This window comes from Syngnathoides biaculeatus, chromosome 3 (genome assembly GCF_019802595.1).
Source record: "Syngnathoides biaculeatus isolate LvHL_M chromosome 3, ASM1980259v1, whole genome shotgun sequence".
NCBI classification, from domain to species: domain Eukaryota; kingdom Metazoa; phylum Chordata; class Actinopteri; order Syngnathiformes; family Syngnathidae; genus Syngnathoides; species Syngnathoides biaculeatus.
The window spans coordinates 13492980-13517398 of NC_084642.1; the positions used below are offsets into that span (position 1 = coordinate 13492980).

The following is a 24419-nucleotide window of genomic DNA, read 5'->3' on the forward strand; positions in this document are numbered from 1 at the left end:
AAACAAATACCGTATTTTCCGCACTATAAGGCGCACTGCATTATGAGGTGCGCCGTCAATGAATGGCATATTTTATAGCTTTTCTCATATATAAGGCGCACCACATTATAAGGCGCAAAGAATAGACCCTACAGTCGAGGCTGGGGTTACGTTATGCATCCATTAGACGGAGCTGCACTAAAGGCTCAATATTGATCCATGTATAAGGCGCACTGGATTATAAGGCGCACCGTCGGCTTTTGAGAAAATTAAAGGCTTTTAGGTGCGCTTTATAGAATGGAAAATACAGTACATTGAAATAAACAAGATGATGTACTTAGCATTACTGCTGAGAGGTGGATGGAGAAGATGAAGGGGAGGCTGTGCTTAGCTATTGCGAAGGAACCTGGTCCTCAACCCTCCATCTTGACAAGTATCAAAGAACCTATTTTGTGATCATTGTATCCAACAGAGGAATGGAACCCTTCACATGCGCTAAAATATGGGCTTTGTCTTTCATAATTGTCCCCACGGTCGACCGACTGAAGCCTTGGTGGTGTTGGTGTCTCTCCTTTCTCCAATAACTTTATGATCTTGAGCTTCGTTTCCATGGTCATGGATTTTCTTTTGGCTGCGGAAGCATTGCTAAAAGACACAGCTTTCTTCTTTGGGGCGGTAATGTCTAAAAAGGAGGCTGAAAAATGCAAAGATGCTCCTGGCGCACAAACACAGAGAAGCATTAGCCAGACAAAATGGCGGATGGGGGATGGGCGTTGTAAAGTCAAATGTGTTAGGTCGAAACTGTCTTAACCCGAGGACTCCCTGTAGTGTCATAGCAAGTCAGTGGATGCTTACCAGAGCTTTTGTCTGATATTTAAAAAGTCACAGATAGCAAAGGTTACATTTGGAAACTTGCTTTATGACATTAAAACATCTATAACCAGTTATCATAGTGTAGCCCCAGGGGCATGAAGACATTCAACAAACAATACAGGGCACAGAACTTCGTCCAAAAATAGGGACCATCCTATTTGGGTTTTGTTCGTCTCTATGATAACACGCCATATCTTCAAGAATGACATAAAATGGGACTGTATTGTTTTGTTCTTCTGGGATGGTGTTAAATGTCAGATGATCCTGGACTGACGCGTTGGTTTAACTGATAATTATTAGCAGGCTACAATGTGGTTCAGAGAACGACGTAATACGTTCTGATATCGTATTCTGTAGCTAGGGTTACTTCACTTACTGGGCCATGGAAGGACAATCTCACTGAACCCTTTCACATTGACTTTTTAAGATGACATTTAAGCATGTTTTCCTAGTTCACTGTTCTGTTATACTGCATACACGGAATGCGTGTGTGTGGGGGCGTGGGGGGTGGCATAACCTCTTTACGTGGACATCCTGTAAATTTGGGACATCACAGCTATGACGGCATCCATCCATCAATTTTCTTTGCCGCTTATCCTCATGAGGGTCGCGGGGAGTGCTGGAGCCTATCCCAGCTCTCAAAGGGCAGGAGGCAGCGTACACCCTGAACTGGTTGCCAGCCAATCATAGGGCACATAGAGACAGACAACAGTTGCACTCACAACCACACCTAGGGGCAATTTAGAGTGTCTAATTAATGTTGCATGTTTTTGGGATGTGGGAGGAAACCGGAGTGCCCGGAGAAAACCCACGCAGGCACGGGCAGAACATGCAAACTCCACACAGGCGGGGCCGGGATTGAACCCAGGTCCTCAGGACTGTAAGGCCAATGCTTTACCAGCCGAGTCACCGTGCCGCTTGACAATTGAACATTAATAATAAATATCTATCCCACTATCAAGGCTCACTAGGACAAAGCAATTGTTAATATCAACGGTTCTGTTAGGATCATATGCGCTTTTACAGGACATGGCAGTATTTTGCAAACAGATTTTAGGCGTATACACACTCAAAAAAAACGGAAATAAGAAATCTGAGCCAATGTGACAGAATCTCCTATTGTAAAAGATGGAGAAAAAAAAGATTTAAAAAAACACAGTTGGAAGATTCAAAGAGTTTTTGGGGTACAGTAGGGAGAGGAAAAATTAGAGGCTCACCCGTGTAATCCTCATTTCCTTGGCAAAATGGTTACTAGGCAACGGCAAATATGAATAGGCAGGGGACCATCCTGAGAACAGGGCCATCTTCAATGGACAACACACACACACACACACACACACACACACACACACACACACACACACACACACACACACACACACGGCTTGGCTGAGCTGCGATAAAGCTGCTGTGACCATCTGACATCTCAACACTGGCCTGATAAACTGGCTGGGATACCTGCAGCGTGCATGTGTCCCCGACTGTTTGTGTGTCACGCCAGTAACAACAAGCAATAGTGGGCCAGTTTCCAGTTTATACACCCTGGTCTTGATACCAGGATTACAGAATGGGGAGCCTTGCTATGGATTTGAGTCACTGCAGTTGGAGACAAACCTACTGTACAGCTCCATATCTCCTCCCCATCCCAAACACTCCACACAATCTGTCAAAGTTTGCAACTTTTCTGCTCAAAACAAAAGGGTGGGAGGGGGAAAAACCCTCCATCATATCCTCACTTCTGCGTACTTCAAAGCACTGTCAGGAAAACAGCAAGATTGGGTGCAAGGCTATGCCACGCCAAGTGAGTGGGGAAAGAATATGCAAGGCGGTTTGGGTTGATTCGGCAGAAAACTTCACACTTGCATTTGAATTTGATGCTAATGGATTTTGCACGAAGTGAAAGTGAGCGCTGCAAAAAATTAGGAGTTATATTGGAACTGATGCTATTTTGTTATGCATTCTCCACACAAAACCCTTTGAAAGTGTGTGTGTGTGTGTGTGTGTGTACCTGGGATACAGCCCAACTCCCGTCTCTTGGAGTTCTTCGTCACTTATAGTGAAACAATTACACGTCACCTGAAGGACAAAATCCGGGTGAACAGAGGAGATAAGAACCAACTAAAAAGAATGAGCTAAATTGCTTCAGGGAACCAAGATATACTCTTCATCATACATTTTGATCATTTTCATATTGACTTTGGCTCCTGCAAACCCCCCACCCCCAACCCCCCGGACTTGGCTTGGCAAGAGAATTTAATTTTCTTTGCCTACCAAGATATGACATCCAAACAAAGAACTCTGATGGGATCGTTTTATTGGCATTTATTCAAATTCTTGGAAATTTGGTCACTAAAAACCCGAAATGTATCATCACCGTAAAGAAAAATATAATTGCACCACTCCATCAATCAATAATGTTAAACAGTTGAAACCTCACTTTCTCAAATGAAGTGAAAAACTTCCTGTTCCTGTTGAAGATTACACCCTCACTCACTCACTCACTCACTCACTCACAGGCACACACACACAGACACACGCACGCACACAAAATACACTGTATATCCAAACGTGCTATTGACGTGAAAATTTCCCCAGATGTTGGGAATGATCCAAGTAATCCATACATTCAAAGAAACTTGAACAGATAAGATGAGAAATTAAGATGTGTGTTACGATGTAAAATGACAATGGGAAAAAGTATTGAACATCCCAACTGGGATATATTTAATACTTTGGGGGGAAAAAAGCCTTTGTTTGCAATGACAGCTTCAAGACGCCTCCTTGGATGGAGTAACTCATCAATTACTCACTGCGATTATTTTATATCTGACGGGAATATTTCAAGGTGGGAAGCTTTATTGGCACACACCAGTGGCTTTTCCTCTGCCATTTACTAATGTGACATCAAATGGAAGAGATGCATTTATAGTTAAAAAGTACTTGGTAGCTGGTGTGACGGTCTGAGCGCTCCTGGTGCTGCAAAGTCTCTTTGTGAGTAATGCGCATGCACGTATATTTTGTAAACTTCCGGCCATTCTGAAATATCACCATCCATGCTTAAACATGTGCCATTCAACAACTTGTCGCCGAGTGTTCATGTTCGCTATGGACGTCTCAGAAAGATGGACACAGTGAATGTACATTATGTGTATAGATTTTTTTTATCAACTTTTGTTTTAACGTTGGGTTAGGATACAACATATGTTAGCTCCCTCTGTGTAGAAGAAGGGGAACTATGGAACCGGGAGATTTGCCGGTAAACGTCTGCAACGTACCCAGAGTTCCCCTCTTAGTAACACATGCGCATTCATCACAAGGAGACTTTTCAGCATGGGGGAGCACTCAGACCGTCACACCAACAAAATGAAACTTCACAGGAGAAAAATTATTTGATGTTAAAAAACATGGCTGCTAAACTACTATAGCTAGTGTGCTCACCTCTCAACCAGCAAAGAGAAGGGTCGCATGTTTGATTCCAGGGCTGGTCCACATGGAATTTTGTAATTATTCTCTTGGTTTTTTTTTTAAATGCCAAATACCGTTTAAATTAGGGGGATTCAATCGTAACATAGGCCTGAAAACGCCACTGCTGAATAAATCATGCTGCTGTGTGTTATTTCTTCAACTGGAACCTTAGACAAGTTGGATGGAATTATAAACAGTTTGAAAAACCAGCCAGTGTTCGAAAGAATCTCGAAAAGAAAAGAGGACAAAATATAGGATAGCTTCAATTTCTTCTCCTTTTACAATCTCATGTTGTTCATCCTTGTGGAATTCATTGAAAGGCAACACTGAGACTGATGAACTTTGCCTTTGCAGAGTTAACCGAACTGTCCTGCTTTGTTTCAGTGTGCTGACAAGGATATAAACGCTGCGCCGGACACAGATTTTTTTTTTCAAGGTCTATTTGTTTTACGCGTGTAAGAAAAACACCCATTGCGCTTTTAGCCCGTGTTCCAATCAATCGTGATGCTCAAAAGGTTTTACGGAGCAGCGAATGAGAGGATCAAAATCACGATGTTGACGTTTTGGAGCCATATTCTGGGTGTGGGCTTGGGGTGGCGTGAAGCGATACGAGCGCCGTCTCATATCGGAGCCGCTTTGCTGGCTTCTGTCATGTCAGTTCAAAGAAATCGCAAGTGGATGGTTTATGTCTTTAGTGGGAGTGGAATTGGGAAGTAGACTCACTTCCTGTCAATCTCGCAAAGACTACAAAGGCCACTGGATACAATCAGCGCTTGCGTCTGCGTGCTCTACTAATGCTCTGTTAAAGTATTTATGATTTAATCATTGATTTCTCTTTCCTCCATAAACAGCAAAGCGAATCATCAAGTACTCCTTCCTGTACGCTGGTTTTGTTTTGCTTTTTTTGCCTTCATAAGCAACAAACCGTTTTTAACGTTGTAATTATCTTTAATATCTTGTTGTCTCTCTCTGCTTCCTGTCACTCTATTTGGGCCACAGATCCAAAATAAGCACATCCAAAGTATTATTTTTGCTGTCTCTATAAATAACATTTAGTTCAGCTTTTATTTCTTGAAATAGTCCCGTTTCTCTTTGTGAACAGCACTGGAATATATTTGGGACAAAAATGCTATCACATTGGCGGCATATTTAGAAAACTGAGACTTTAGCGTATCTTGAACTTAGTTCAGCTAGCAACAAATTATTTTCACTGTTTAACCCTTTTTTTTCCGAGACATATTCCAAAATAATGAGCACTGTCAACAAGGTACTTGCACATCCAAAGCAGCAAGACTCGCGCGTCACCGTGCATGCTGACACTTGTTATTAAAATAAAAATAGTATTTTGGCTGTTTAATAACTTACTACAAACAGTAGTTAAATTGTTTTGATGTTCACTAATGTGTTCCAAGAGTTATTAAATTCTCCTTCACATTGAACCTTGTTACTGCAATACAGTGTGAAACCAGCAAACACATACAGTACATTAAACTTGTATTTTTGATATCATATACGAAGATATAACCAACCGTGTGTATGCATGAAGAAGGACTATTACTCAACATCACTTGTCCTGGGGGCGTATGTAACGGTACACAAGATTGCCCGCATCTTGCTCTCCGGTGACTCATTTCCATGTTAATACTGAATCGTCTCAAAGTACAAATAGGAAACGAAAACTGTCATGTTTTTGTCAGATTGCTAAATAACAATTGTGTTCATTCACAGCTATGCTGTAAATATGGACATAGTACAAACGTGTATCCCTAACAACAGTGCTTCACTGCATGACTCATTCATTAGCATACATGTTTCAGACCACACATATATATATATATATAGTATGCATACTGTATGTTAATGTCCGACATGGATGCATTAAAAGCTTTCCAACCAAGTGTATTGTTAATTGAGTTAACATCATCCCACATAATCACCTCCAAAAGGTCACATTCTGAATATCATTATCAAGGCTGTGTGTGAGATTTTGCAGTCTTCTACAAAAACGCCTCCCCATCACTCTCAACAGATTTAAAATACTGAGACCAAAATGTAGTTTTATTGTTGACTTTGACTTAAAGGGAGATTCACATTTCGGTTTTTGAACGTCTACATTTTCTTTCAATTTCATTGTTTTTCAAACAAATCGGTTTTCAAATGAAAATTTCTAGATTTTTTTGCTTCTGTTTTGACCTACTCTACTACTAAAGCATAGATTTTAAGCAAAAAAATACATATATATATTTCTTGAATCATTTTATTATATAAACTACTTAAACTATACATGCATTTCTACTATGCAATATATTATCAAGAAAAGCTAAAAAATGCTTTAAAAAGCCAGTTTTTTTTTAACGCTTGGAACGTATTATTTCTTTTTCCATTCATTGTAATGGTAACATTGATTCGGTTTTTGAATAATTTACTTTTCGAACCGTTTTCTGAAACAGATTGTGGTCGAGAACCGAGGCATCACTTTAACGGCAATAAAAAGACATCATAAAACAAACCAAAGTCTCAAGAAAGATTCACATACAATTGAAGCAGGTATTTGGAAAACTTAAATTACTGTCTTCTTTTGTCACTTAAAACAGACGTTTTAGTGTTTTTATCCTTTAGAATGATATATACTGAAATGCACGAATATATACAGTACTGCAGCTACACTCTTACATCACTACAATAGGAAACAAAGAGGATGTAATGAATAATTTTTAGCTAATTTAAATGTGATATTCGAGCTTAATTCCACTTCATTACGAGGCACTTTTATTTATTTAAAATAATATATTCATTCATCTAACAACCCTATTTCTGAGCCATCACTTTAAAAAGTGGAAGAAAATGGACAGACAATCTACCAACACATTATGTCACAATTACACGTTGTAATATTTAATGCATATGCATATTGTTGCTGTCCTTAAATAAATACTTAAATAAAGTATCCTATGTTTTTTCTTTTAGTCATAAAAAACAACCCAACATACATTTGGTACTTTAAAAAGGAAAATACTTTTATATATGATTTTATTTACATAATATTTTGGAGACCATTGGTAACAGGGACAGCCATGATGACTGATGTTGAGGAAAACATTGTTTTTGAACAACCTCGTGTACGTACGTACGCAAAGCCTTGGGCGGTCTGGGGAAGGATACAAATCAGAGGTATGACTGAAGATAATCCAAGGATGTTATTGCTACTAGAGCAATCTTCTTTTTAAGGTAATCTTATTGTTCTGCATGACTAGAGCAGTGGTGTCTGAATCAAAAGCGCTTTCATTAAATGTGACGGCTGCTCTCAGTCTTTGACATCTTCAACGCGCATCAATCGCCTGGAGTGAGCGCCGATACAATCGCATCACCACTAAACATATCGAGGCGCAGCGTTCTTGATTGGTTTACGGCTGATATATGAAGTACAAACACTATTCCCTATTCCCACTTTCAATATTGAAGATTTACAAAGAAGCCTGAATCCAGGAAGAATCTTTTCAGGATATACTTTAATGGAAAATCCAAAGAGTCCCTCCAGGTATGTTTGAGGAAGCTAAAAATATTCAGCTTTTAAATGATAATTCTTATCCTACCATTATTATGAACGCCACTTTAATGTTTTTTGTAGTTAATAATTAAACAACATAGAATTCAAACTCTTTTGTCTATTTTGCCTGGATTCTTTTAATATTTTAATTTAGCAAACGGGCTCCAGACCATGTTGACCAGCATATAGTTGACAGTGTCGTGAAAAAGTATTTGCACCACATCCTGATTTCTGTTCTTGTGTTTTGCACATTTATCACAGAAATCATCAAAGCAATTTTAATATCACTGAGACAACCCAAGGAAATAAATTTTTTTTAGATGTTTCAAATGACAATTCTATTAAGGCAAAAAAAGAAAAAGAAAAATCAAACCTTTCTGTCCCTTTGTGAAAAAGTAATTGCCCCCTTAGCTAATAACAGGTGGTGAGTTGACAAGATAAAGCCCCGTGATCGTAAAAGACGGGATGCAAAGATTTTATTGCCGTAGCCCGACATCAATCGTGAAAGACCAATTTGTCTTGTAGGCTGATCCAGGCATTAAGTGTTGTCTGTCTCCGGCGTCTTGTCTGTCCCACACCATAGACAGTATTTTTGAAAACTTCAGTGGTTGCCGGATATTTACAGTACTGTGTCAAAAGGCTAAAAGTAAACTAGCTGTTGGATGGTGAGGCGGAGTAAATGTCTTTTGCGGAGCCAATCGATGACGTCATTGATTGGATCGGCGAATCATATGAAAGCTGATAAGCATAAAATGCTAATTATGCAGATCAGATCGGCGTAAAATATTCTTCTTATGTATCTTAAAATAAGTTTTAGATCTTTTTGATATCTTTAAAACCCAACCCTTTCTTTAGCCAGGTGAGGCACTTGAGAACAACCTGGCTGCTGAGTCTCTGAGGTACCGAGTTTTATTATATGCTAATACAACACAATAAATCAGAATATATTTCTTCATCCACATCTCAATACATCAGGATATATTTATTCTGATTAATTGAGTTGATAGATTTTGTGTCTTCTAATTTATTGGTGTGACATGGCAGAAAGCTGCAGATGACTGTAGATGAATTTATTAGCTGGAAAATGAGCAGGACACTAGGCTGAAGCCTCACACAATTCAATGGCAAATTTCAGAACAATAAATCACACTTGGCATTTGGGAGATTACATTTTTCAATGCAAGTTTTCCATCTTTAGAGAAGATTCTCATCACGTGCTTTTCATAGAAATGTGATTCACCATGTGCTAAGATGTAATGAAACATGGAAGTTGTTACAATGTCACAGTGAACAGTTGACTTATGTACTGTATTTGCTTTGTTTTACTCTGCTGTCTGCAGCCAGGTCGACATTGCAAATACGTTACCTTGCCTGGATGAGCGTGAATGAATAAATACTGTGTGTATATATATGACTTCACGGACGGTGCTTAGTGAGTTTTTTACAGCAGCGTGATGCATTTGAAATCTTTACATGTTTACATGAAACAAAAACAGACTTACAAATATTTATTTGTGCAAGTACAAACACGGACAAAAAGCCAGGTTTCATTTCCTTGTCTTGCAGAATGGCAAACGTGGCATTTTGCCGCAGGCTGGAGGTGCTCCTGCCTGGGAAGGTTTTTTTTTTATTGTTTTCCCCCACTGCAACAAATTGCATTGGGCCATCAGACGGTCCTCGCTGGCCAGCCCCCGCCTGAGCAAAACACACATGCTTGCTTGGGCTCAGACCTCCGCTCCTTAGTGGAACAGAGTCAGCGAACCTTGCTGCCAGGGAGGCAGCAGAGCTCAACAGTAATTCGAACTTTTGCTTTTCAACTCATTTTAGTCCTCTTATTTCCAGCATTACGTAACGGCACATCCAGTAATTGCAGCTCTGTGAATGAAAAAGTACCGCAATTTCCGGCCTATAAGCCGCGACTTTTTTCACACGCTTTCAACCCTGCGGTTTATGCGGCGATGCGGCTAATTTGTGTATTTTTTCTAACGGCTGCGAGGGGGCACTCAAGCGGAAAAGCTAAGAGTGAGACCGGTGGAATCAATGTGCCGAGAAAGTTACTTTTACCGGCCCGGCCCTGTTAGCGCTGCGCTAGCGTGTTACTGCCATGTCTCAGTGAATTTTACCAGTATGTTTTTTTTAACGAGCCCTATTAGTGTGGCTGCGCTAGCATTAAACTCTCTGTGTACCGTCTTTCTTTGTAAATATCTCCTGTTACAATGTTGGTTTCAATGTGGGCACTTGCGGCTTTCACACGGCTGCGGCCTATGTATCTACCAAATGGTATTTCCTTTCCAAATGTACCGAGTGAGGCTTATAACCAGGTGCGCACTACAGGCCGGGAATTACGGAAAATGCCTACAGAGGTCTGAGAATCAATCAACGTTGATCAGCACAGCCCACCCACTCAGTTACTGGTACTGATGAGGAGAAACTAAATAATCCAGGGGGAAACAATGTTTGCACGATGGGTGGATTTCCTTATAGAATTTCAGAGACCCTTCTCCATGTACAAGTTTGCTACAATAGGAGATAGCGGAGTCAAAAGCACATTTGTTTTTTTTTTTGTTTTTTTTTTGGGGGGGGGGGCGTCTGTTAATGTTCCCACAAATTGAAAATATGTGGTGTTCAGGCAAAGTTCCAGCAAGTGTCATATTTGTACCGAGTTAAGTGGAGATCAGTGATCAAGCAGCAATCACAGTTTCCACTGCATCCCGAGTTGAACAAGGAGGTAAGATCGAATGAAACTCTGGATTCATTTTTCAATCCATCTTGAGATCTCTGACTTTAAGGCCATTGAGTTTTTGACATGGTGTGGTCAAATTATTTAATTCATTAAAATGTCATCAAGATTAAGCTTTTCATCATTAAAAATGTGACCTACAGTAATTGGCCCAACTAAACAAAATACTTGTTGTATTGCTAAATCGTGTTTACCATGCATGCATACTGTATATGCACACACACGTACACACACACACACACGCACACGCACTCACTAATCCCAAGGGTTGTAAAACTACAATTATCTCCTACTCTGTGGTGACTATTAGGTTGCAGGTCAAATGCTTCATCCAATTATTTGTGTGTATATCCAGCAGTGTGTGCATGTGTGCGCATGTGTGTTGTTTAGTGTGCGTGTACGCTGGGGCATGTTCAAATAAGCAGACATTTACAACTGTACTAACAAGAGCCTGCAGTTTATATGTGACCTGCGAGTTTCTGTAAAGGGACTTGACCATCATGGTGCTTTTATGACACGGACAGTGTTTAACCAATAGTCATCGCAGCACGGATGCCCAGAGACTTGAGCGTGTATTATTTGTTGTACAAGACTCAATGGAATGTTAATTTTAATTACCATTTCCTGCAGATAGCAGATTTGTTGGTTAAGGCATTCAAGATTGGATTGCTTTGTGCTTTCCATTGGCCGTCTTTTAGTAGTTAACGCCTTCTGATGCTATCTAATGGGTGAGCTTGTTTGTTGCACTTAATACAGAAATGGTGTTGGATGCATCCTGTTCTCTTTGTTTTGTCTGACGGTATCCTTAAGTCATCAAATGGATGCACTCAATACGGCGGCACCCTGTGATTAACTGACCTCTAATTTGACAGCTGCAGTATGCTATGCTAGCTTCCTTTCAATCAAGTGATGTGCATACCCTCATGAATCTATAATCAGCTTGATTTGGAATGACCCAAAGGATGACCAAAAAAAATGGTGCTGCATGAGAATGACATGAAAATTAGTGACTGAGACCAAAACCTCATTACCAACCTGTCAAATGGGGTAGTAAATTAATCGAGAAGGGCATATTTCTATGGCCCCTTACACAGTTAATTTGCAAGCAGTGAAGTTCGCCTACCATCTGCAACGTTTTCATTTTTAAGACCTTTGTTTGTGATGGAATTTATGAAACTTTTTCACAGTGGACCGAACACAAAAACGAAGAAAGCCTTCATTAATATCACCAAGGCAATGGTATGTTGGTGATTTTTCTATTGAGTAGTGCTTTTCGTGAAATGGGGAAAAAAATAGTGATTGTGATTTGGACTCAGTGAAGCATGTGTTTTGCATTTCAATTGCAAAGTACTGCCAAAAATTAGCAGTCACGTTATGACCAGTCAGTGAGAGCACATTTTAAATGCAAAAAATAAAAGTTGATTGATTTTTGTCATACAAGTTTTATGGTTTTAGCATTTAATGTTTGGTAAAGTGGCAAAACAAAATTGTAGATGTAGTGCAATTTGAATGTCGGACTTTGTCTTACTCATAAACTGACACTCACCTATCTGAGGGTGTCCTTCACACAAGAGAGTCCCAAATTAATAGTTGTCATTAGTGTAATTTATAAAATTATCTTAAGAGTGAGTAGTATGAATACAAATAGCTTAAATAGATATCACAAAAGAATAAATACTTGACCACACCATAGTCCAGACATAGCCTTCATTGTAGGTTAAAAACATAAAATGTGCATAAATTTAGACCTTACAAAAATAGTATCTTCACTTGTCTTACACATTGAGTTTAACTGTTGGGCTAAATGGGATCTTGAGCTACTATTATGTGGCAACTGTGTAAATATGAATGGCCAGTATTTTTTTTTCTAAATGCAAATCAATGCCCTTTAACGATATTGGGATCATATTCACAGAGGTTGTGGTTTAAAATAGTACCCATCTTTTAGTAATAAGCACGCTTTGGGGACTATGCAGTACAAACAATGTGTGGAATCTGATGCAATGGAACTACTCTCATCCATCTTTTGAAATACTCAACTATATGCACAAGAATTTCCACAATGGAAAACACTGATCTGAGAGTGACATTAATCTAACATGTTTACCCCAATTATTACCACAAATATAATGCTTCAAGCTCAATAAAATGAGTGTTTTTCCTATTTTACTTTACTGTTGCGGTACTAAGTAAATAAGCAACAGTGCATTATTCATCAGTCCGCAATGCGAGTTTGGTTCTGTGGTGATGCTATCCTATTCAAAATTCATCTTACTCAATAATTCATTTATCTATTCAAACTTGGCTTATTAAACTCCGCGGAACAAATGCAACAAATAGAACGAAGCTCTCACTGATTGTTACCCTGGGAGGGACACACACATTAACACACACACACACACACACACACACACACACACACACACACATTAATTAGTGGAAAGTCACAGATGATATTTTTGTCACAGGAACAAATGGTGAGCCCTGTGGGCTGAGAGGAGATTGGTGGGAGAGAGAAAACAGATGCGGGTTGTGATGAATAGAAATGGATCAGGAGTGAGGGAAAAATGGAGAAGATAGTGATGGATAAACCATAAAATGTGTGTCCATGATGTAGAGAAGTGGGGGACAAGTTCGGCTCTCGATGAATGAGTCAAATCGCGGGATAGCGTGCCCAAAAAAAATTAAAAATCATAATAAAAAAAAAGAAGTCAGCCAATGTTCCTTCTAAACTGTGGCCACTGACATCACATCACCACTGATGCAGTCTCTATGCAGATATTCTGCGTTGCGCGCACAAATTAAAAAAAAAAAAATCCAATACAAATTGAAAGTGTAACATACAGTTATTCAGCTTGTGGCATTTTGCAATGTGAGTCAACGAGTGAGGAATGACTGGTTGTTACATCCAATGGCACAATTCACATACATACTGTAAAAAATGAAAAGAAGCCACTGGTTTCTTTTAGGCAGCACACAGAACTCTCTCTGACAACGACCACTGCTCCGCCACACTTTCTTTTTCCTAGTTTACCTTACACCTGCTCCCCCATCCCCGCTCTTAAAGACGTACACTCATAATTACAAATGTTGCAGTACTTACACATCAATGTGTTTTGTAATGACAGCGTCCACCACCGCTGCTTTAGTTAGCAATACAGTCTGGGCAACGTAGAGGAAAGGCGAGCTAGACATGTTGCTTATGTTTACTTTCAATATTAATGGAGACCGTTAAAAGTGAAATGCTGTTATTTTAAAATGGAATGACTGTCGTAGTATGTGAATAATCGAAGAAAAAGTGGTTAAACTGTACGAAATTTTCTCTTTTCCGAGTGGGAAAGGTCTCAAGCCAAAGTGGAAAGTGCAGGATGAGATGGTGTGTCATTTTAAAATTCCACCTTGGCACAGCCTGATCCAGGATGAAAGCACAGACATTACAGTGCACAAAAAGCTAATTCTGTATTTTGAATATTTGAGGCAATGTAATATTACCCTTAAAACTGTTTGGGAGCATCATTATCATCTCCCCCGACCCCCTCAATCCCCGTCGTTGGTAGCTCGCGAGAGGCTGGCTGCTTGAAAAGTAGATCTTGGGTTAAAAAATTCTGGGCACCCCTGTGCTAGGGTGAGCAACTGGTTAGCACAGCTACCTCACAATTCTGAGGACTCTGGTTTCCTGACATCCTAAAAACATGCATTGTAGGTTAATTGAAAAAACTAAATAGCCTGCCAAAGTGAATGTGAGTGTAAGTGTCATAGGTGCCCTGCAACATGCTGGTGACCAGTTCAGGATGTACCCTGTCTTCCACCCACAGTTAGCTGGGACAGGCTCCAGGACACATGCAATCTTAGTTAGGATAAGCAGTACAGACAATGAATGGGTGAATGAACTACTCCAAGACTGAGTAATTCACTGCTGAGTGAGTGATTTATTTTTCAAATAGCGCATGAACGTCATTGATTCCCCCTCATTTCCCAGCCATGGTCATGACTCATAAACACCGTGAGTCATTCCAACTTAAGTTTTTATCGTCAATGCAGTATATAGAATGCAAAGTGCTTTTCTCCCTGCTCCCTTCGAATCTGCACAATCCGTTCTACAGCGAAGAACTCCAACAGAGAAGATTGGATGTGATCATTTGCATTGACGTGCTCCGGTTGACCTGCTGGTTTTATCCCACGGAGCAAAACATTATGCAAACATACACAGTGACAACCTCTTGTATCTTTCTCCCATTCCAAGCGGAGTGCTTGTAAGCTGAAATGCCAACATTTTGAGGAAGCCAAAAAAGACGACATGGCATAGCTGTTTATTTTTGTTGTCCATACATCTATTTTCTATATGCGTTATCGCTACTCAGGTTTGCTTCTGTGTCGTTTTGGATTGCTGCAAAGGCATTGTTGTCATGTGACTGCCTGGCTTCATTTGATCGGTAAAATGGAGTCGAATAATTACAGTGAACTGGTGAAACATACCAAATGTGATAAAAGTAGATAAAATTACAATGGAACAAGCAAGTCATTAAAAAACTCGAGTAACTGTAATGGGATGAATGGAGGTCTTTAATATACTCATCAATTATGGATTTTTTAAAGAGAGGTTATTACTGTATACAGTAAGGCCAGACATGCGCATGCTACCTCACTGGCATGATTCAACAATGTTTACATAGCAGGCTACATGCGACCCTGTGAGGGAAGCACAAGCCCGATCAGGTTTCACTGATCAATATTGTCCCACGGTAAATATTAATGAAGTAGACCGCTTAGCGAAAAGTTTACTAAATTCATTCTACTTTCAAATTTTTTTTTTACCGCGATTCAGATGTGACATTAAAATGAGCACCAGGCAGTAAGAAAACAACTGGGGGCACAAACCCGACCCCTGTAGACAAAAGTTGCCCTTTGCATCTTTCTGGGATCGGTTTTGAATGGCGCAAGATTTCTTTTTTGCCAGCTCACTCGTGACCTCAATGATGATAAATTCTATGGAAAATACTGGCCACATGTTGGTATTTAATTTTCTCCTTTCGACATTCTCCGGATGTCCTCACACTTGTGTTGTATTATCGGGGGAAAAAAAATCGTAGTGAAGGTCAGAGTATTCTGTTTAGTGGCGTCAGCTATACAGCCCACAAACACAAACTATTCTGCTCATTATTCTATAGGGACTTAAAGAATGAAGCTACTTTTTGTATTTTATTTTTAAAAAAATGACCAACTTACCTTGGGTTGCTCCTGCATAAATACTGAAAACAAATTTTTGTTGTCCATGTTCTGAATATATTTATTATAGAGCTGACAATCTACAGCAAGGGTAAAAGAAATAAAGGAAGATGACTAAAATGCCTTGCCTCAGGCTGGGGTTTACTTGTAGCTGGAACTATGGCTCAATAATGCACGGAAACACAAATACACACACCTGCGAGGAGGGCTTAGACCTTTAGCTGGAAGTGGTTAGAAAAATAATCCTTCATTCTCAGCATCACAGTCACAGCCTCAAATCCTCCTCTGGAAAATAAAGACTGTACATCTCACTCACCGTCTCGTGCCTTTGTCAACATAATGACACTGCCTGTCAAGTGGTACGGCTCCCAATGCAGAGCTCCTAGCAATAAAATATGAAGAAAACAGCCCACACAGGAGCAACTGGTGTGTGTGTGTGTGTATGCATGCATTCTGTAGGTTGGACCTCATCCTAGAAGATCCCTTTCTTTCCTGCTCAGTGGAGCTCACATTCACCAGCTGCACAATTGCCGAGGCAGGTTAATCCCAGCCTCACCAGGAATGGTGGGTAAGTATCCGTGAATGCGTCTACAGTATCCAAGCATGCTCTAGTTTGCCCGGATGGATTGTAATTCATGTAGATGTTTTGTGTTTTTTTTTCCAGGTCGCCTAAGGAACTGTGGATCTTACTCGATGCAAGAAGAACAAGGTGAAAAGAATGAGAGAAAAATGATGAGTAAAGAGGAAAAAATATCAAAGTCCTTTTGAAGTGTGGCTTGACATTGAACTAAAACTATCTATGTGCATGTGTGTGTATCCTTACTAGGTTATTGATTCATAGCTCCCCTTAAGGTGTAGGATATTATGATGACCTCAACAGAGAAGGAATCGGGGTGGAACCGCGAAAAAGCAAGGTCGACACATTCTAGACAGAGATGGGCATTTGACAACATCTGTGAAAAAATAGTGGTCAATTAACTGACTATTTGCTTGGTAATATAATTTCAATATGCTCTTCAATATTTTCACATTTGTTTTCAGGTGTTATTAACCAGGAGAATGGTGTTTTGGTAGAGTCCAGGGAGGAAGTCTGCATGTCGCTCAACTTTCCAATGCTGAAGTCATTGTTGTCCTTGTACATTGAATTAGCTGGTTAACACAAGACAACAGATGACACTTCCCACTTGACATTGGAGCCTCAGCACTCAATGCCTTGTTGGAGGCGGTCAGTTTTCTACGACAAAGAAGAGTGGGGAAACAGGCAAAACCACACTGCATTGACTCCATCAGTCAGAACGAAACATGCCAAGAAATAAAAATTGGAGAGAATGACGCTTCGGTTTTTAATTCCTTGTCTTCCTTTCTTTCGCTTCTCCCGTTAGGTGTCGCCACAGCGTGTCATCTTTTTCCATCTAAGCCTATCTCGTGCATCTTCCTCTCTCACACCCACTGTCCTCATGTCCTGCCTCACAACATCTATCACTCTTTTCTTTGGTCTTCCTCTCGCTCTTTTGCCCGCCAGCTCCATCCTCAGCACCCTTCTACCAATGCACTCACTCTCTCAACTCTGAACATGTCCAAACCATCAAAGTCTGCTCTCTCTAACCTTGTCTCCAAAACATCCAACTGTGTCTATCCCTCTAATGAGCTCGTTTCTAATCCTATCCAACCTGTTCACACAAAGCGAGAACGTCAACATCTTCATTTCTGCCACCTCCAGTTCTGCTTCCTGTTGTTTCTTCAGACCACCCTTTCTAATTCGTACATCATAGCCAGGCTCACCACTGTTTTATAAACTTTGCTCTTCATCCTAGTGGATACTCTTCTGTCACATAGAACACCAGACACCTTCCGCCAACTGTTCCATCGCGCTTGGACCCGTTTCTTTACTTCCTTACCACACTCACCATTGCTCTGTATTGTTGACGCCAAGTATTTGAAGTCGTCCACCCTCGCAATCTCTTCTCCCTGGAGCTTCACTCTTCCACCTCCGCACCAGTCTAACCTCGTCTGTCAGCCTAACCATTACTACCGCAAACAGGAAGGGGCTCAGGGCGGATCCCTGATGCAGTCCCACCTCCACTTTAAATTCTTCTGACACACCTACGGCACACCTCACCGCTGTTCTGCTGCCCTCATACATGTCCTGTACTATTCTAACATATTTCTCCGCCACACCAGACTTGCGCATGCAGTACCACAGTTCCTCTCTTGGTACTCTGTCATAGGCTTTCTCTAGATCCACAAAGACACAATGTAGCTCCTTCTGACCTTCTCTGTACTTTTCCACGAGCATCCTCAAGGCAAATAATGCATCTGTGGTACTCTTTCTAGGCATGAAACCATACTGTTGCTCGCAGATACTTACTTCTGTCCTGAGTCTAGCCTCCACTACTCTTTCCCATAACTTCATTGTGTGGCCCATCATCTTTATTCCTCTTTAGCTTCCACAGTGGGCAGCCAAAGGCATATCTGTACAAATTAGCATCTTGGTTTGAGGAATATGCTTGCTCAATGAGCAACTGCATTGGTTGATATCACCCATATCGTATTCGTTTGTCATACCACGGTTTGGCCACTGGAAACACATCAAATGGTGCCAAACTGCACTCATCTTTCTCACTCTCTCATCTTCACCTCCAGCTGTACTCTTCATCAGCTCATTGAGGATTCCTTCAGAGAGGTGGAGGCCTTCAATAAGCACTCTGTGCAGCATGATGAAAGGACGAAGAGGAGGAGGGGGCACTGAGGACCTTGGGGAATAGGCGTGGCCAGCACAAATTGTGATGTGGAATAAACGATCACACAGTAATCTGTGGGATGTCAGATAACTGCCTGAGTGCGGGGAACCACCCACACAGACTTGGAAAGAGGGCTTTTAATTTGACATCGCTACTTCAAAATCTGATTTAATGAGGCTTGGCCGGTTAGTATTTTTTTTATATTCCTTTTGAACTTAAGTCATCATGTTTTCTCATCACAGATGACCTTGATTGATACGACATTTTATCATCTACATTTAATGGCCACTTCATTAGGTTGAGGCACACAAAGGATAAGATGTGATTGATCACGAGAGCGTTGTCGCAAATTTGGTTTTTACAAAATAATCCACCATAATCAGAATTATTAAGAGACAGTTATGCATATTCATTTGTAATGCCATACCTAAATTAGGTATCTGGTACGCACTCCTTTTTAGAGAGGAGTTAGGTCAGAATTAAATTGTTTCTAATTGTTACTGTGTTATCCCCTCCTAGCTCCTTTTCTTCTTCCGCCTATTATGGTCCCCTGTCACAAAGTCATCTCTGGCAGAAATAGTACACTCCTTCACTTGTGAAGCTAGGAGATGCCCTTGACTTGCAAGGACGACACTTCTATAGATGTATGTATATGTGTGCGTTAGTGTGTATGCTATGAAAATCTAGTACATAACCCACACAGTAGCACCTGCCTCTCCCATCTGTCATGCGCCTCACGTGCAGTCACTCCATCTCAGTCTAATCATCATTATGAGGTTCAAAATTGGTTCGCCGGTGGCCTACGGCTGATGACATTTACACTACAGATCATGCACTTGAATAGTCACATCCAGCTGATAAACACAAACAGGCTGGCTGGGGCAGAGAGAATGACCACCGATCTACTGTACCTCTTCTTTAATTAGAGTGAGCAACGGCACATTAGTGCTTGCAGAAATGTGGCCACTGCTGAATAAGGTCAAGATTTTGACCCTATTTATTGTTATGTACAGTACGTGCCTACATAAAATTGTTCTTTGGAATCCAACCTGATTACAATTGGGAATACGGCAAACCCAACATTATACTGCATCCCAAATTATTCTTCAAATTACACTGCATGGACATAAGTATCTTGAAGATTCTATTTTTGGTTCTACTGAAATGAATCTCAGACACCTGTAAAAATTACTTTGCCGGGTGAATCCCCGAAAAGGAATAACTACCAAAGAAGAATGTTCCACATTATTAGGCAGACCACATTGTTCAAGCAATATGGGACGGAAAGAGGATTTCTCTGCTGCTGAAAATATATATCTGACAAAAACTTAAAACTAAGTTCAAGAGATGTGGAGCGGATTCAGAGCACACATGGATTTTCGCCTGCAAGGGGACAATGAGAAACGTTTACGCCACCCAAATTCATCAGAATAAAATGCCGTCAGAAAGAAGCAAACCATTTTTTAAAGCTGCCGGTGCCTCTAGAATTGGTGGACAGCCGCCATGTCCCAACAAGGCCACGACAACAACAAAGCCAGACTGATATTTTGGACCAGAATCAGGGAAAGAGCTGGCCAACCCATTCAGGGTCTCTGAATGTGACTCAAGGGCCTCTGACTTCTGATCAACCGATTTCTTCCAAAAGAATAACGGTGGCTTCTGAAGCAAAATCATCTTCAAGCATGAGAATGCACCATGCTTGCAAAAAGACAAAGTTTTATGAGGGTGGAAGGCAGTTCACACCCTAACACCACCTGCGGAAGGCTGTCTTGGAAAGAAACTAAAGCAAAAAGACTCCTAAAACCCAGAAATTGAATGAATGCACAAATTGTGAAGTTGCTATCAAATAAGGGGTCCAGTGTTAAAAAGTAACTTCATTGTCTTAATGAGTCCGCTGCAAATCAAAATGCATAAACAGACATTTAAAAGTCACTGGATTGACCTTTATCAGTTTTTACCTATAATGTTTGTGAATAACCTTTTGTATTTTCTATTGCAAAGTACCGGCTACACTCCAATCTGCTTGCCTCTTTATATCACTGGAAACGGAAAAAAACCCCTACACAACGTTGAATACAGTACATCTGTCAAACAGTCTGAAAATCTTGCCGCTGACCAAAGGTGAGTGATGCCTAATGGGGCATGCATTCATACACAGGTATGGAGGAAAAAACATTCATAATCCATCCATCCAATCATCTTCCACTGCTTATGCGAGGTCCACTTGTGGGGGCAGTACCTTTAGCAGGGACGCCCAGACATCCCTTTCCCCATTGACTTCATCCAGCTCTTCCGAGGGGATCCTGAGGCATTCCCTGGCCAGCCGAGAGATGTAGTCCCTCCAGCATGTCCTGGGTTGTCCCCTGAGTCTCTTTCTGGTGGGAACCAGTACCCATCAACTGCCTCAAGAGTCCCACAGGCCAGAAAATGCCCGATAGGACCCCTTCTTCACCTGGACGGCATCACCATTGGTGTCCACCAACGGGTTCAGGGATTGCCACCACAGACACAGATGACCTTACGGCACACAGCTCCGGTTGCCACCTCAGCAATGGAACATGAGCCACTCGGACTCAATTTCTCCCGAACCCTCTTGAACATGAGCAAAGTTCTTTCAGAGGTGGGAGTTGAATTTCTTTCTGACGGGGGGTTTTGCCAGACATTCCCAACAGATGCTCACAATACATTTGGGCCTGCCACATTGGACCGGCATCTTCCTTTTTGTCATGGGTGATCATACCAGGAGCATGAAGCCCCAGACAATTTATAGCTCCGAGGATGATTGGAACACACAAACCCCTCCACCATGATAAGGAGGGGACAGTCATAATCATCTAGAAAAAAAAAAACATCTTAACGAAGATACATTTACATTGCTTCCCAAAACTGATTTCCACTGAAGCAGCAGTTGTTTATTAAAGCATCTCAAGGGGGATTAGCTCGCTCCCTCTCACGCAAACACTGCAGACTCAGGGGCTTCGCGGCAGGAGTCAATTAAAAGAGCTCCCTGTTGTAATTACACGATGTTAGAAATCCTGACCCACAGAGATACAGGTACTAGGGAGTGCTTGTCCTTCCTCTTGTCATCTTCCCTAACTATGGTTGCAGGGCACCTTCTTGAAATATATTTTTAATTCATCACAGAAATGATGAAGAGGTAAATGCATTTTCTTTTCATGACCAACACACATCCATGCAGACGGATACACACAAAAAGATTATACGCCGCTCTCTATCCATCTGTGCAATGATCCATTCATCGCTTGCACTCTCTTGTCCTGCTGGCTTTGATTCGGAAAAAAGTGCTGATGACATCAAAACTGGTGCCGCAAGGTTGGATCAATACAGAGGGGAAAGAAAAGCTCTTATAGTACACTGTATACCCACTCACAAACAAAGCAGTATTGAGAAAACTGCTGGAAAAAAATTATAGGCCCAATGGAATATATTTACTTGTCTTACAGACCACCAATTATCTTCTCTCTATATGAATGTTCAGGCAAGTATGAAAAATAATCTGGCTGCACTCGTCAGTGGATCATAGTAGGTGAGGCAAACAACAATTTTCAGATCTTCCATTTGACCTTCATCTGGGGAGTTGAACGCTGTAGTGTACAAAAAAACTTTCCATATTATGACATATTTAAAAATCCAGGCGGAGTGTTGCAAATATCTCAAGTTCAATCATTGGAATAAGATATAATGTGTACTTAGGGGAGGAAGTGAGCCATTAGGATGAAAAATTGTTTAAAATTAGAGAAAGTAGCTATAACTAGCTCCTTCGCTACAAATTCATGTGAGTATATAATGACGAATGAGCTCTATTTAGTATGATTCAAGGACAAAAGCTCCATAGAGTTACCCAAAGAGCAGCTAGTTGGCTAGCTTTTCTATACAATATACTGTACCTAGAGAACATTGAGACAGCTGGCCAGGCTGTAACACAACATTAAAATAAAGCCAATCAGCAGCACATGGAAGCGCATGCAAATGAATGCCTAATAAATTGGGCGCAAAACATCTTTGTCATCACACTGAGCTTGCCAGACCATCTGCCAGAAAAAAAAATGGCAGACACGTGCCGCATAAAAACCCAAACTTGCTGTTTATGCGCTTTGATTTTTGTGCTAATCAAACAAATGAGACGAAATTTGGCTAGTTTGTTAAATTTATAGTTGTCGGTCTATGGACGGAATTCCGTTTAGATGGACCTGGGGTTTTGGGTGGGGTCTGGATAAGTACCGGCTTGTGTTGCCAAACTGGGTGGCTCCCTTCCCACAGCAGGAACACGCAAATGGCAATTAATCAAATGGTTAAGCGAATATTAAAAATCAGGAACAGTCATTGTTGGCATTGTATAGGTTATTAAAAAAAAAAAAAAAAAAACGATAAAAATACCACAGTGTAACAGATTTTGTCCTGTGATGCTGAATGACTTTAAAGTTGCTATCATTACAAATTTTTTCTCATGAGAAATGATATAAATTGAATTTATATATTCATTTTTCACATGCTGCACATAACTGTCACGTAGAACTTGAACAATGTAAAAATGTAAATAAATTATACTAAAACAAAAGTAAAACTAAGGATGACAAACACAAAGAAGACCATGATGTTAGCATAACGATACTGTAACTAAATGCAAATTTATCGTTACAAATGGAATCAATACGTTCTGTGTAGTGTACTGTTTATGTACTGTATGTCAGCATCTGTGTGGCAAAACAAAATTTGTATTTAATTTATATTAAATGAATTGTATGGCTCATATCATGTTCAGCAATGAGACTCAGAATACTCAGTTCAATTTTAATTCCAAAAAAAAAAAACAACCAAGCAAATAAATAATACTGTAGTTTTAAATGGTTGCTGAGCCGAGAATCTGCTGATGATGGTTCAAAGTAAAAAGAATTTCACTTCGAGGTATGTGTTTTCATTCATTTGATTAAACGCAAAATGCACCACAACTTGGGCGTTAGTTCTGCTGTACTTCATCAGCCACGGCTTCAAACGTTTATTTTTGAGGGGCAGCTCCGACAGTGCATGCCCGCTGCTGTTTCCTGGAAAAAATTAAAAACAACATCGTCACGGATCAGCTGCTGATTTTTAATAGGACGACGCTCAGTGTGAATGGTGACAAGAGAAACTACGAATACAAACTGCAACTGAGATGAGTACATCCACCGTGGGAGGGCGGTTCATTGCACAAAACTAAAGCCACACACCAAAAGGGCCAAAACTATGGAAACGATGTAATACATTTTTTTTTTTTTTAGGAAACATCACATTTTCAGTAAAACAGCATTCCTGAATAGAACGTGTGTTAATGTTTCGCTGTGGTTACACAATTGCAAATGAGAGGCAAAAAAACCCTGAGGAATCTCATTTATATTCCGGACGGCAAAAAAAGGAATGCGTTCTTTGGTTGGATACTTTCCAGGTTTTAAGAGTCTTTGTCAAACAAGACAGCATGCAGATGTTTTCCAGAACTCATTTGTGACTGGCACGGGCGTACGGGGAGGGGTAAGGAGGCAAATACTGTATGTCGATGGGTGAACACCTTTGGATGGCATTAACGAGGCAAACTTTAAAACGAAGAGACAAACAGGAACTGGATAGTCTCCAACGTCCATCTATCCATTGTCTCATTCATCTTTAAGGTTGCAGGGAGTGCTGGTGCCCAACCTAACTCATTTCAAGCGAGGGGCAAGTTTCACCCTGGACTGGTAGCTTGACAACCACAGGCAAGATAGGGTCCAAAATATTTGGTATTGCATTGCTAAATGCCATAAAATGAGGTCAATTTCCATCACAAGGCACATATTTTCAACCATTAATTCTAGTC

General features: G+C 40.6%; 1 protein-coding gene and 1 long non-coding RNA gene across 4 annotated transcripts in view; one reads left to right on the forward strand and one right to left on the reverse strand.

The window, feature by feature from the left end:
* Window positions 1-24419, reverse strand: part of smyd3 (SET and MYND domain containing 3) — a 68072-nt gene that overhangs the window by 15261 nt on the left and 28392 nt on the right. For 2 of the 3 annotated variants that reach the window (XM_061814428.1, XM_061814427.1), the window contains exon 7: window positions 2861-2928. The exons of the other annotated variant lie outside the window; for it this stretch is intronic. In XM_061814428.1, coding sequence (XP_061670412.1) covers window positions 2861-2928 — 68 coding nt within the window. The remainder of the gene's footprint in view (window positions 1-2860; window positions 2929-24419) is intronic. 3 annotated transcript variants of the gene reach the window in all.
* On the forward strand, window positions 16075-17086 carry LOC133498042 (uncharacterized). Its single transcript, XR_009794171.1, has 4 exons — window positions 16075-16398; window positions 16495-16539; window positions 16657-16744; window positions 16872-17086. It is a non-coding gene; the product is annotated as an uncharacterized LOC133498042 (long non-coding RNA).